The sequence below is a fragment of the Ctenocephalides felis genome, unplaced genomic scaffold (assembly GCF_003426905.1).
Source record: "Ctenocephalides felis isolate EL2017-DRISC unplaced genomic scaffold, ASM342690v1 CF-g0.4_SCAFFOLD_03570, whole genome shotgun sequence".
Lineage (NCBI taxonomy): Eukaryota > Metazoa > Arthropoda > Insecta > Siphonaptera > Pulicidae > Ctenocephalides > Ctenocephalides felis.
This window is the reverse complement of record NW_020539724.1, coordinates 1,415,280-1,431,121: the sequence shown is the minus strand read 5'-3', so window position 1 is coordinate 1,431,121 and position 15,842 is coordinate 1,415,280. Positions and strand designations below refer to the sequence as shown.

The window sequence follows — 15,842 nt, the reverse complement described above, 5'->3', positions numbered from 1 at the left end:
CTCCTTTGAAGTACAAATTGAACATTTATTAAATTCATTATTATAATTAATTTTTATATTTATTGAAAAGCCAAAAGTTTGTCTTTATCATAATTCTCATTTTTATTAAACTGAATAATCATACAATTTACCTTGTAAATCACTGACATCATGTATGTTTTACAATGAAGCGATGATATTGCAACTTATATATGGACATACATAGGTGTAGATAAAGACTTCCATTTCATCATTGGATTTTATTGAAGACATTTAACAAATTATCGATGGTATAAAAAAATTAAGCTTTTTTTAATCTATTACAAAACCTGAAGTTTTATTTATGAAAATTCGTCACCTGCAACATTTGAAATTAGAAACTAAATTCTAAACCTCATAATTAAGGAAATTGTAATTCTCTAATAAATGTATATTATTGATCAGTTCTAACTTTAAAAAAATATCTTATAACAACTTTTAATGAATTAACGGTTCTGCAACTTTCCCAGGTGGACACATACGTTTCATCATATGGTTACCAACAAATTATCAATAACAACTTGCAATAAATTTTTAAAATAAAGACGAACATCAATTTCATCTATCTTAATATGACATGTTTAACATTTTGCATTATTTACATGTCAATTTATCCCCGTGCCCACTAACTAACGCGATTTTTCACAAACGTTCGCTAAACCGAAGTCTAATCCCTTAGAAATTAATAACCTTACATTTATTTCGCTCAGGAATTGCGTAATTGCAACAGCTAAATCTGAATCTGAGAAATACACAAAGTCATCAATAAAAACGTCTACAAGAGGCCCCGAATGCGAAATCTTGTTATTGTGCCGTATCGGACGTCATTAACAAGGTTTTGTCATACTTAAGGAATGATATATGGCGGCACAATAAAGATATTTGAATAAAAAATATATGCATGAGCAGACACTTGGAGGATATTATTAATTTAGAATGATTGTTCGATGTTTTCGTGGTTCCGTAAACAAAATAAAATGTGAATAGATCTAGGTCTGACAGAGCTTCAAAAACGTTTCCAAATTGGGCGTCCAACTTTACTATTTTTTGGTCATTAGCCAGTTCTTTCTCAGTATGCGAAAATATAAAAAAATATGCTACATATATCCATTCAATGTTATTTTTTTTGCATAGCGAAGGCAATGGGTTTAGGCACCCCATACTAGGTTTTTTGTCTGCCTGAGTATAATAGCACCTAAAATCTCCGCTTATCTATTGCCTCTTGTCCTCACGGAAACTGCCGTTAGGCATTACTTCATAGGAGGAGGATCTAGAATGCTATAATTCTCTCTCTTAGTTTCACTTCCCACCCATTTAGTGTATTTTGTGCTTTTCTTTCCGTATTAAAGAAAAAATTAATACTGACATTTTTACAATGATTCGTATTTTAAGTTACTATTAAAAAGTAGTTTCATTTTAATTTCTTCGATAACTATGGTAATTTTTCCTACCCTAAAATTAAATGTCCTATCAAAAAATAGAGATATGCCAATTAGTCATGCCGTGACAAATTTCATATCAAACAACAATAAGCTTGAAATATATTGCTAAATAAAACACCCCTTCGATAGAGAGTAAATCGTACGTTGTTGGGATCCATACTTAAGTTCTTAGGCTGTGTACCCATGATCCTAGGAAAAACGATAGTGTTATTATATTACATGGTAATAAATAGTTATTTGGTTGTTTTGGTTGAAAATACAATGCATTTTTTGCACATTATGATCATTAAAATTGAAGTTAATCAACAAAACCAAAATAGAGTTAAGTGTGTACAATTATATTAATATTATATTTATATTAATATTATAATTATAATTTATTTCTGGTATCTGTTCTTGCAGTTCTTGAACAATACAAATACAAAATCTAAAATATTTCTACATACATTTATATTTATTTGTAAATCGAACATGCACAAATATACGTCTATATATTATCAAGTTTTCAGCAAAATTTCAATAGATACTAATTATAAATGCTTTTGTGAATCAGATCAGACAAATTCTATCATATTTTTTGCATTAAGTAGTACTGATTGCTCTCACTGGTATCATTTTTTTTAATAAATTAGTGATTTCATACAAGTTCTTCAAAATGGCGTTCTTCCATTATAATTTTTCTCTCTATTCGATCATGACTACATACCCTTACCTTCAGTTACAAATGCATCCCCAGGTAAATCCAATTCAGCAGTCCTTAATAAATAGATATAAATCAAGTACTAAATATCTTTTCGAAATATAAAGCAGCGGTGGGAATTTTTCAATAAACCTGGCTAATTTTCTGACCCTATATTTAACGCTTAATAATTCAATTTACTACTCTGGCAAATTTAATAACGATGTTTGTTGATTTATGAATTATTAGAAGATATTAGTCTAGGAGGAACTTGGTAAGGGAAATAGGAAGAAATGGTATAGATCGATATATTATACAATCTATTCTTTTGTTATAATACAAACATTGACTGTAGATATATATATATATAACTCCAAATATAACCTCCAAATGGCATGAAAACAATGTTATAAGTGCATCTTTTTGTTGTCACACATGTTTGACTTCTCACAGGCCTGGAGTCGAATTGAAATTATTTTCTGATGTTTGTGTAATTTGGAGGTTAGGTCTGGTGTATAATATTGTGCAGAACGCTTAATAATGAATTTATCTGAGAGTCGTCCTCTACCCCAGACAAAAGTAATTTTGCTTCTTTTTGTATATTCTATCAACCTCTTGTTTTGTGTTTTTAGTAAAATAATTTAACCCCAAATCAAAGGCGTTTATTATAAAAATTCATTGTAATGAGTATCGAATATATGTTGTCATATCTCGCGCTCAACCGAGCATTTTATTGGTTTATTTCGGAGTTAATCCCCCAAAGAGGGCAAAAGGACCCGCGTACTTGCAATGCAAAATGTTAGAGCAGATGTTCCTGATTTGCCATCTCTAAATAGAATTTTATTCAAATGCCCATTTCACCGATTCGTTAGGCTTGGAGGAATCGACTTTGCAAAATAATATATATATATATATATATATATATATATATATATATTAGGGTGGTCCTTAACAAGGATATTTTGGAATTTCTTTGCTACCAAGGGCGCCAATGCTTCCAAATGAATAAAAAATGAATCTCTAATAGTATTAGCTCTTAATATAAACATTTAGATAGAGCGCACGCCAATTGAAAGTTTCTCATATTTGTTATTAACATACGTCATTAAGTAAATTCTTGCGCCATCTGTCCTGAACACAAGTTATATGACACATAAGAATATTTATAAACCATTTAACCTTTAATTAAATTTTATTAATCATGGAATCAAGATTTATTTTGCAGCAAATTATTTATCTAATTGGTGATGTTGAAATTCAAATAAAAGTGGTTTATAATATTCTTATGTGTCATAATATTTGAGTTATAGCTGCGATAAAAAATATTTCTAGTATAAAATGTTTAGTATGAAAATAACTGATTGCAAATGTGATGCATAAGTGAAAGGAGCAGCTAACAAAAAATATATGAATAGTTATCCCACTGCAATGCACGTCACATATAAACGTCTCTTAATAGTCTTTGCAAGTTCCAACCTAGTTTGAAACTCATTATATTTAAAAGAATTTAAAAGTTTAAAGATTTTGATACTTAAAATTGTGTCAATGTAATAATCAAAAAAAATAATTTTTTATTTATTTTTCATAGCAAACTATACAAAGTACATTCAGCTACATATTGTTATAGGTATATATTGCTTTGAGTTGTTTATAGAGTGCTTCAATTATAAATGAATAGTTTTGTCAGTAAAAAATTGATTGCATAGAACCTTCAGGCTACGATCTATCTAATTCTAGTTTAGACTCTATTTTCAAATTTTTATAGTTGAAATTTTAGTTCAAGGGATCTTTTACCCACCAAGGGTTTTCTACCCAACGATCCACGTCAGTCTGTACAATCGAAAAAGGGAGGTGCCGGTCTAAATGCGGCCACAATGAAAACTCTCGAAAATCAAGTCATTCACGATGAAAAAATGCATTTGACAAAAAAGACGTACTCATAGTAATGTGTTCTAAACGGGAACAGGACGTCAAAAGTCACTGAAAAGCACATTGTTGCCAAAATCACTGCACAAATTAGTCATATACACAACACAAACGCTTTTGTCCGCCTCTATAGAATCATGTTTAATTCATGAAGATTGTTGCTCGGCCCTTTTGTAAGGCGATCATGCATGTAATAATGTCACGAATTGATCCAAAGTTTTTTTTTACTGTTGGTGGAAGTTTTGAGTGATTTTTAAGTTCATTCAATATATACTTTAGGACGATCTGGATTTTATAAATCGTGGTTTATGAAAGGGCTTATATGCAAATCAGTAAATGAATTGCACATATATTATTCCAACTGTATCATGTTCATGTCATTCAAATTCTGCCATTCAAAAATTTATTTAAATCATAGTATTATCATGGTGGTATATTTATATAATTTGTCCATTTAAATGACAATGTTCTATATCATAAATTCATATTTTTACCTTCCCAAAGGGTGAAGATATAGTAATCGGAAAAAAATCGAAAAGGACTGGTTTTGACTTTTCAATATCTTTACATTTCAAGACCTCCTGATCATTATAAAAACCTCAGAAAAAAATGGATCTCTGTGTGTTTATGTGCGTACAAATACTTTTTCGAATTTTGGTGGCAAATGATTGAAATAACTTGAAACGTCGAGAAGTGCGTATTTTCAAAAAATCATTTCCCAATTGGTAATCCATGAAATTGCCTTTACGACATCTGTAACATCCCCTATAATTAAATTAATAAATAATTTCTACATTGTCGATTTTTAGCGCTGATATCCTCTAACTAAACAGATCCATTACGATAAAATTACTTCACCGTATTTTCAATAAAAATACATCGAAAAACTTCGGAGGTATGGTTAATGTTTAATGACGCGTTAAATTCCGGACAAATCATGTGTAAATACAAATTTGTTCGTTTCGGCCGAAAAAAATAATATATAGATGTATATCTCTATTGTTATTTTTGTACGTTAAACAGCACACGTTTTCTAGAGCAGCTGTTAATGGATCCAACAATAAAATTTGGGTTATTATATTTTCTAATCTGGACTACATATGACTTATGTGCACTATTTTTGCGACCTTTTAAGCCGTATTAGCAAATTTGATTTTTCGGCAAATATAAGGAGGATTTATATGAAAAGAGCAAACCGTGAGAGATATAAATGAATTTTAAAGTTTTGGGATAAGTAACAAGAATAACATTCAATACATGGAATTATTTTGAAAAATCTGCAATAATTTTTTTTTTGTAACGACAAAGGACTAAATGAGGCAAACTCTCTTGTTCAACACCACAAGACAAAATTAGTGAGCTTGAGAAAGATATAGCAAATAAATATTATCTTATATTATTATAGCAATTGAATATTATGGTATATTATAATTTACCATATTACCATTGAATTGTATATTAGATGGTATAGTATGGTATATTATAATTTACCATATTACCATTAAATTGTATATCAGATATATAATATATTACTATACCATTAAAATGTATATTAGATATATAATATATTATTAAACGCTGATAAATAATTTTAACATTTAGTACAATCACATATTTAAAAAAATCGGTAATATTTTTTTTTTGTAATTTGAAACATAAGAGAAGTAGATTCAAACACTCTGCTGATTACTTTCCGTAAAAGTTTATTTTTGCTGATAAAAACAAATTTGTTAATTTTGTTTTGTCTACATTTTAAGTAGTTCTGAATCGTTTGATACTTTTGTATATAGCGTACAAAATCTCCTTATGCTTGCCAGACTTAGATATCTTGCCTGGATTGTTGATAAATAAAAATTGATACAAATAAATATTTATTTAAACTTATTACTAATTATTTTACCAAGTATAACTACCTCACCAAAACACTGTATTTCTTGTAAAAATTAGTTATTTTAAAAAATCTCTTCATGAAGACAAATATAATTATGACCATAAATGCACCATAAATTGGCATTTGGGAATATATTATTAGATATCAAATTATATTGATGAAACATGTGGATACTAAGATATTTTTTTATAAAGTGTTTCTATTTAATTTTGTGCCAAAATACAGCGACTGTAAACATTTTTGTTAATTGAAAACTCCATATTAGTCACTTATCTAGATATAGCGATTGTTATTGATGTTGATGAGTGTTCTATAAGAAGACGTGATAAGGTGACTTAAGTAACTTCTTCGGTTTTATGCATGGCAACCAAAACAGATGTCCAATGTGATGAATTTTATTATAGCAATTTCTGTATTACTGATGATTTTTGTTTAATGCACCAATGCCAGGCAAGAGCTATTCTCACTTGTGATCATTTTGCTATCTGCTTCTCCAAGTAAAAACCAATGTCAATCCTGCTTGAAATCAAACTGCCCGAGGCAGGTATCGACTCTGAGAACCCTAATTTAAATTTCAAATACCTCTAACCACTATTCGGAAGAGTCCAGAATAATTCAAATAAATAACTCGCGTATTGGTCTTTTCTTCAAGGGTCAACAGTCTCAGTTACCTATTTACCCATAACACCACCAACATGGGTGACATCATTGGAATTTGGAACAACTTGGCAAATTAATCGTATAAATTTTTTAATAGTATTGATAAAGAATATAAATATTGATATAAATATAAATTTTACAAAGTGTCTACTATATAATATCCAATTCGGTCCCTTATGGACGCGAATGTTCTCCCGTTGTCCACCATCATATGATGGATTGCATTCCATGTACTCTTTCGTACCGCGCTAGTTCTGTCATATGCATGTGTTGATATCTGTCAGATGTTCTGTTTCATACAGATTGTTGTCCACTATGCTTGAAATCGATTTAATGGTCATCTTTATTAATATTTGGTGGTGGACGATCCGAATCATAGATACACTAGATATTTGTAGAAGATACTATGAAGAACAACGTTAGGAACGCAAAGAAGTTGGAAGTGGGATGACATTAATTGACTCATAATCCATCCAAAAGGAAGCATAAAATATACATGTATACTTGTAGATAATTCTAAAATAATTTCTTATCATACATTATAATGCTCATATTATATACATACATACTTCTTGTTGCTTTCGAATCGGATGCTTCGCTTTTTTTAATACTTTTTTACCACTCTTTTACCTGTCTTCACGAAGAACTAACGAATTCATCTCCATATTTGAGTTCAAATATTTTTTGAATCATTCAAATCGGTTGAGCAAAAACTATAGTTTTTGTATCTAAATGCATAATAGATTACAGTTGAATTTGATCCAGTTATACATACAAATACATTAAAAATTAACTTTACATGTAGCATAACAATTTCTAAACAGACTGTTATATGATTTTCCACCTCAGTTTATGAATCACTTATTTTATAATAAAGCAATTTGTTATTGCATAATACCAGTTATCAAATTTAGATTGATGAGTATTTTGGAACCTCAGTTTCTATTAAAATTTTGACATGATTAAGATTGAGTTCCCTGAGATCTGCGGTCAAATTTCAATAATAAAGCTTTTTAGGGGAGCAAATTTTGCCATATGCACTACATACATGTTGTAGGGATGATGCATCATTTTTATAAATGGATATACGATTATACAACTACATTGTGGTACGAAATTGTTTGTAAATGTTTTTGCAATTAGCAAAAGCTGCTTGTTAGTCGATTTAATGAACATGTGTTCAAAATTTATTTTAAATGCTTTAAGGTGACGAAATTTTGAAAAAATTTTTAAGTATTCCCCAAAAACTACTTGTTGCTTTCGAATCGGATGCTCCGCTTTTTTAAAAACTTTTTTACCTATCTTTTCGAAAAACTAACGAATAATAAAATAATTTTTCCTTTTTTTTAATATTTTTTAGAAGATGCATAGGTTTTTTTTATTAAAAGTATGTGATAATTTTGATATAATTAGAAAATATAAAACTTGCACAATTTGTAGTATTGTTGCTGTACTGTGTACTGTTGTTAATATAATTGCACCAATATTATATTTGGATTATATTAGTAATAAATTTTGATCATGACTATTAATTATTCATTTGACGCTATTCAAGTTTTTTGTAGATGGTTGCCATAAATTTTTATTTTGTACAAATTATTTTTTTTAATTTAATCAGTTTTCTTTTGAATTAAATGTGAGTTTAAAAAAAATGTAAGAGATGAGAGAACACTAAATTTTCGTTAAACAGAAACAGCATCTCTTGGCATCTCGTACAATTAAATTAGAAGCAAAGAGAATCTCTACTAAAATTAGTAATTCTCAAAGCATAAGTTTCTTATTGAAGTTCTAAATTCAAATGAAAATTATATTAAAATTCTTAAAAATAATTGATCACATTTATATAATTCATGCGTAACAATTTCTTTGGTCTAGTTATTAGATTTGTCTTATGGAATTTTGGTAAAATGCATTGAACATAGCATATAATCATATGCTTTATATTTTATTTTATTTTACATTATTTTTTTTATTAACAATTTCATTATAATCAATATTATAATAACAATATGAATCTCATCAGAGCTCAGGTAAAAAGGAGAAGAAAGTGTTATTAAATATTCTCAATTTTTGTTATAAAAATAAAATTAATTGTTTGAACATAGTTTGAACTTTAACATTTTGGCGTATAATAAAATAGTTAAAAATTTATTATATATATATATATATATATATATATATATGTCGGGTTTAATTATAAGATATAAGGTTAAATACTTGGATGATTTTCATCTCAGCTAAACTTGTAGTGTTCTCTCTATTCCAACACGAACGTTCACTTACAATTACAAAAAAAAAACTAAACGTAAAAAAATATGCTGAATTATTTAAAATGGTATAAAGTATTTAGGAGGAATTTGCGAAATTACGATCATCATTCGTATTCATTGAACAAAAATTATTTATTATAAATATACAAGTTTGTATATTACATCAATTTAAATTAAAAAAACTAATAATAAATTTCATCAAGATTCCGGCCGCATTTGTTTTTAAAGATATCAAATGACATCGATTTTTGTTTTAATTTTTTATTAACATAAAATATTACACATATACCTATGAATTTATATAAAAATATTTCATAATGAGCAGTCTTTTGCTTAGGGTTTGGAACAAGATTTATTTTTCAGTTCTAGTGATGACCGTGACCCTCATATTGTATATGTCCACCACCTGAAAAAAAAACATATATTTAAAATTTTTTAGACAAAATATACCAATCATTTACTTACCAACAAATAAATTTCTACTCATAAGTTAACTAATAATTTTCTATTATTCTATTCTAGGAGAATTTTATCTATATGTAATATAATTGTAACATATTTCTTCTTTTTGTTGTAGGTGATGGTGACGATTTTGGATATGTTGCTGACATGTAAGTTTTTTTTAATATTTATTAAATCCTTATTATAGTTTTATAAAATTAGCAGTTGTCATAAAATTCGATCGGATTGCTTAGGATTTTGTTAAAAAAGGGTAAAAAAGCGTTGACGATATGTTGCGATTTGATAATTAGCTTTATCTATATTATTCTTATTTTAAATTTATTCAAATTGTTACACTAAAATTTTTAAATTTTTATAATGCTCAAAATCTTGTTAAAAAAAACGTTGAAAATGCATTTCTTCATAATAAACCAGCTCTCTTGATTTTGGTTTCTCAACAAAAATGATTATATAAAACACTAATCCTATATTGACCTTAATCCAAATCGAGCTATTTTAAACAATCTAAGATTCTGCTCCAAAATCGATTTAGAGATTCAATTCCACCACTTACCGTTACTTGCGTAGTCCCCTAAACCTCCGTGGCCACCACCAAGTCCTCCATGGCCTCCACTTGAAATAAAACCTCCGTGTCCTCCAAGGTCGGCATGAGCACCACCAGCATCACCACCTCCGTGACCACCTAAACTGCCACCTCCATGACCTCCTAAACTGCCTCCAAAATCGTGTCCACTTGCTTGAGGATGAAACTCACTTCGATGGTTTTCAATAGTTGCACCATGGTCGTGGCTAGGTTTTGTCTCTGGATGCAAAACCTGGGGAAAAATATTAAAGAGGTTATTTGATTTACCTATACCATTTGTTGATGATAAATTTTTATCAATTTAAATGCAATTTTCATCATAACTATTGTATTTCTGATGAAGTCTCGATCAGAAGGTATTTAGGAAGATCTAATGGTATTCTAGGGATCATCTAAATATTGGAACTGAATATAAAATAGGACAATCACTTATCAACATTTGATTGATTATTCCAATAATAATCTCTGACTTGGCATTGTCGATCACCATACCAGTTGTCTTGGCTTTCCTTATTGTTCAGTTGGATTTCTTAATTTAGTATACCTTCAGATTGTGTTTAATTCCTCCTAGTTCGATGGGATGGTGTAGTAATTTTGCATCCTCGTGTTTTACATAGACAGGTACAGCGTGAAAATGATGTTGGCTAAAACTTTGATGAGAAGATGCATGTTTGTGTTCTACATTGTGGGCGTATTGAGTTTCTCCCAAAGCTTCTTCACCATGACCTGCCATGCAGCAGGCGATCAGGGTTCCAAAAACTAATATAGTTATCTAAAGAAAAAGAAAACAAATAGAAAAACATGGACACAACCTTCTTGGTTTTATATAAATGACTAGCAAACCTAAATGATGAATTAATTTTATGTAACATTTCGTTTGGTAATTAGAAGAGGAAGAAAAAATTGCATGCTGTTGAAATTGAATAAAAATTTGCACAATACACGTGATTGATTTGATGGTTTCTAATTGAAATGTCATTTTTTCACATTTTTGGCATAATTTCAGTGATCACAATGCCGGTTAGTCACATTAAATTAACTGAGAAGAGAACAATGAGTAGCAGTCAAACGAAAAATATTAGTTTCACATTATAAGAATGTGAGTTGTAAAGTTTTGTTGAATTTTATATGTTTTGGATATGATTTGAATTGTAAAATGGATATGGATATGATTAGTTACCAAATTATGAATAGAATACAATTTAGAATACAATATTGGACCCCCAATGTGCATTTTTGATAAATTTATTATACAACGAATCATTTAATTAAAATTAATTTTGGATGGATTTAATGTGTTATCAATATAAAATTCCTTCACAGTAGAGCATCTTGCTGTGACTATTTCCATATGAAATTGAAGGATTGTATTTGAGGTTTTTGGATAAAAGACAAGTTTCTTATGCGCAAACTTTGTATTTCCCATTAAAAAATCAAGAACACTATCGATTTTTTCTAGGGCAAAATACCTAGTCTACCCTTCAGGATTTCGATCTATTCACAAAATCCAACTTGCAGTATATTTTGGAAAAAAAATTTACCAATTGATTTATTTATATATCTATAAATATATCTTTGGTGAGAAAGTAATTCATACATGTATCTCGTCTAACTTTTCCACATTAGCAAACACTTTCTTGTTGGTTTTCTAAAACACTTTTATTACAGATCTGCGCATTTAACGAGATTATCTAGTATACACAACATGCATACTGATTACTAGCAAACTATTAGTTAAAAATCATTAAAATAATGTCGTTTTAGTTATGATTTTATTATCCAACACTTTTATTACCTACGTGCGGTTTTGCATGAAAGGAACCCGTTAATAAGTAGTCTTTAACGGCTGACTGCTTTTTTGTTTGACTAATGAATAGAATCGTATGGATATTATTTTATATTTGAGAACAATTTTATGTAACGGTTTTAATTGTAACTCTCACTTTATTATGGGTGTACTATATAACTTTCTTCAGAAGTTGTTCGTATTTCCTTAATACATTTGTAAGCTGGAAATGTACGTGGAATTGCTTCTGCAGTACGTGATAACTCTGTTTTAGTGCGAAGTAAATGATTTTGAGATAGTTTGAATAAAAATTTAAATACTAAAGAACTAGTGAGCATTCTAAGAGGACATTTATTATTTTCCTAGTTAATTTTCTAAGCAGATCTAATTAATTTTAAAAATTTCAGTTGAAATAGATCGTACTTGTATAGATATGAAAATTTGCAATTAATTGATTAATTTTGTACAATCATAATTAAAAAAATCTAAGACAATACAAAGAAGTGTTGCAATTGCAAAAGTGCAAAAATTTTGCTTGAATGATAAATTTTCTAATGATTAGATCAATGTTTAATTTAGTCTTGATATTTTGTCTAATTATAAAATCATGAATTGTGAATTTTCCCATCATTGTTCATCAGATAGTGTCTCCCAAATTATTGAAGACTGCAATTACATTTACATTTTAATGTGTGAAATCAATAAATATATTCCAATAAAAATTTAGTAAGTGCTCTGACACAAATCTGGTATTTAATAGTAAAATAATCAATTCGGAATTTTAAAATAAGTTTGTTTTACGACTAAACGAATAAATTTTTTTGTAACTTTTACTTGACAACTTTTAGTTACATTAAATCAATATATACGTTTCAGAAATGCTATGATAAATATAGTTTTTGTCAGTAATAAATAAAATTATTTCTTTTCTAATTTTTTAAATACTTGGTTCCAAAGAATGATATATAAATTAATAACAACGAATTATATTTTATGATGAATATAAAAGAGTTTCGATATGCTTTTTATGATAAGATTTTATATACTATTTTTTATAATGAGATTTCGTGAAAATGAATTATCATTACATAATATATTCGATTTGTTAGTTTTCAATTTTACCAATTTTTTTTCGTTATTTAACAAAATTTAACTTATAACAAATATTTAAAAAGTGTTTTTTAAAATTACTTACCATTTTAATGATATCGTACAAGTCTTTGTTAATTACTTTCCTTCGTTAACACAACCAAACTGTAATGACTCCAGATGACTGTTAGGATTTTATACCAGTCCATGGTAGACCCCCTCTTCATACCAAAGTTCTTCGACATGAAGCAAAGTATCGATACACCGAGTACTGAAAAAAGTATCGAACTAATATATCGATGTTAAAAAGTATCATTCTGTTATTTAATTAATGGTAAAATTAATAAAAGTGTTTATACTACTCATTAACGCAAGTACCAGAAGTACTTGAATTCATTACTGGAATTAGAATGAATTAAATTATTTAGTATACGTTGATGATTTTTTTTTATTTTGGTATGTCAATTTTTAAAAAAACATTTTTCCTACATTCGTTATATCATTTATACATCCACAAATAACATACTTTCAATTTAAATATTAGTAGGTATTGAGTTCATATTTTTTTTAATAATTGAAAAAAATGCATGACTATTATTATCCTGCTACATATTTTTTAAGAATAACGTAAATTAAAGTTTTAGCTTCAATGTGTAATACAAAAGTGAAATTATAAAAATTGTAATTTTAAGTACTTTATTCATTCATATCATTGATTGACGAATTAGAAGCAGGATGAAATGTTGAATTTATTAAGTATTTTCTGGTACGTTAAAAGAATAAACAAAAATATTACTTAAAAATACTGATAGATTAGACTTGAAAAATATTATCATGTAAATTTAAAAATTATGATGCTACTAGAAAATTGGATCAATGTCCCTTTCTGTCCAATTTATTGCTAAAAGTGTCCATAACTTTCGGACGGCGTGATTGATTGTATCTAGCTCGATGGATTCTAAAATTAATCAATATCGAAACTTAATTATAATCGATATTATCGTTATTATCACTAAATATGGATGCTTTACGGTCCGCTATGCATAAGCACGACTTATTGTTAGAAATTTGAAGTTCCCGCGCTTGTTCGTTCTATGCAGATTCTTAGTTACGCTGGATGATCTCGATGTTTTCCCTTTGAATTCCGATTTTGATAAATTTGATAAGAGAAAAATGCAATTTTATGCTAATTGGTAAATGAATACGAGTTTATAATATTCAGACATTGCTCATTGCAGAAATACAAATGATTTATTTTTTAAATTGAGGAAATTCGTCTCGGTTCTTTCACTGGATGTAATTTTGGTTTTATTTTTCTGAATTTATGGACAATTTATGTAATATCAAGTAAATAAACCAGAGTAAACTAATTGATTTTTATGCATTCTTTAGCTGTTAATTTTTACAACACGTATATTTTACAGCTACTGTAAATATAGGCTTGTTAACGTAACTGGAGTTTCAAGCCAGTTATTATTTTTTTTGCAAATTTCTATGCGTACATATAATTTACATTTTTTTATTGATTTATTTTACATGATATCGATACTGTCATAGCTAACTTGATTATTAGATAATTCATCAAGCTTACATTTATTCTGATAAATGTAAAGCACATATATTGAATTAAGTAACTTGATTGATTTTATTGCTATGGATCATTGGTCTTTACGATATATATAAAATTGATAAAATTTTAAAATTAGTTTTATGTTTTGCTGTTGGATCTTCACATTGCTGATTTCCTTGTATAAATGTTCTTTAAAATAATAACTTTTTCATTGTATATTGGAAAAAATAATAATTTTTTATTTTACAACTCTTAATTTTACAATTTCAGAGTAACATTTTTGCACTTACCATAGACAATATTGATCAACTTTTGTTCAAAACCAAAATTCATATTCGCCTGAATTTACTTTTACCTTGTTTGCATGTACATACATACACCTGTAATTTTTAACATGTCATATTTCAAAGTTATTATCATTTTTTCAATATGGATAACAAATTCACCAAATCCTGAAACTGATGAATAAATAAATTTCAGCTCATTTTATTTTTACATTACATTTTTTATATACCAGCAATAATGAGCAACGACAAATATTGAGATTTTCCATTAATTTTCAATAATAATTTTTCATTTTTTTTGGTATAAAATTTAAAAATACACTCAAAAAAATGAATACTACAATAAAATTTGAATTTCAATAATTTGATTCAAGCTGATAAATCTTGTCTTGGTTGATTATAAATGTATTCAAAGATTAGAAAATAGTTCAAACGCGACATTTAATCCAAAATTAACTCATCATTTTGTTTCAATCTTAATAATAACTTTCTTTATTGTGTCAATCAACTTTTTATGGACCAACATTTGCTATCAATTCGACCTACTTGTATTGTTGGTTGATTCTATTAAATAATTTAAATGTTAGAAATTTATCACCAAGTTGATCATAAACCCATATATATAAATTTTAATAACATACCTGATGAATCATGCTAGATGTAATTATTTATTATAGGTGTTTTTGTTTGCAATAAACTTTGCAATTTCGCAATCACTTTATAAATAATAAACAAACGTTTTTTGAAAGTAAAAAAAAATTGAAAGAATGGAATAAGATCTAATATAATCTAATAAGAATCTAAACAGAAATCTGTATGTTATAGTGTGTATATAAAACGACTTATCAAATTTATAGTTAAGAAAAATATTTTGCAATTATATCATGCTAAAGAAATGACCTAGATTAGCTCATCTCAATCATTAAATTAAAATTTTGTTAATCTGTATTTGGATGCATATTCATTTAAAAAATCTCACTTTCGAAACTTGGTGCAAAACCATTCAAAATTACTTGAAATCTCTAGAAAACAAAAAAGCTGTAGACAGATTTTTTAGCGAACACAATCTTCTTCTTCGGGATTTTAGAAAAAAAGTCAAGGCTTGTACTAATTTAGGCTATATCGATTACTATAATTATTTCTTAAGATTTTTTTAAGCAACCTAGAAATCTCATTTAAAAA

At 27.8% G+C, this 15,842-nt stretch overlaps 1 protein-coding gene across 1 annotated transcript in view; it reads right to left on the bottom strand.

Moving 5' to 3' along the window:
• Positions 1 to 9,251: 9,251 nt before the first annotated feature.
• LOC113383045 (keratin, type I cytoskeletal 10-like) overlaps positions 9,252 to 15,842 on the bottom strand; it is a 17,366-nt gene continuing 10,775 nt past the window's right edge. Inside the window, exons 2-4 of the mRNA XM_026621296.1 lie at positions 10,476 to 10,703; positions 9,902 to 10,163; positions 9,252 to 9,292 (exon numbers count right to left, since the gene is read on the bottom strand). Coding sequence (XP_026477081.1) covers positions 9,252 to 9,292; positions 9,902 to 10,163; positions 10,476 to 10,703 — 531 coding nt within the window. The remainder of the gene's footprint in view (positions 9,293 to 9,901; positions 10,164 to 10,475; positions 10,704 to 15,842) is intronic.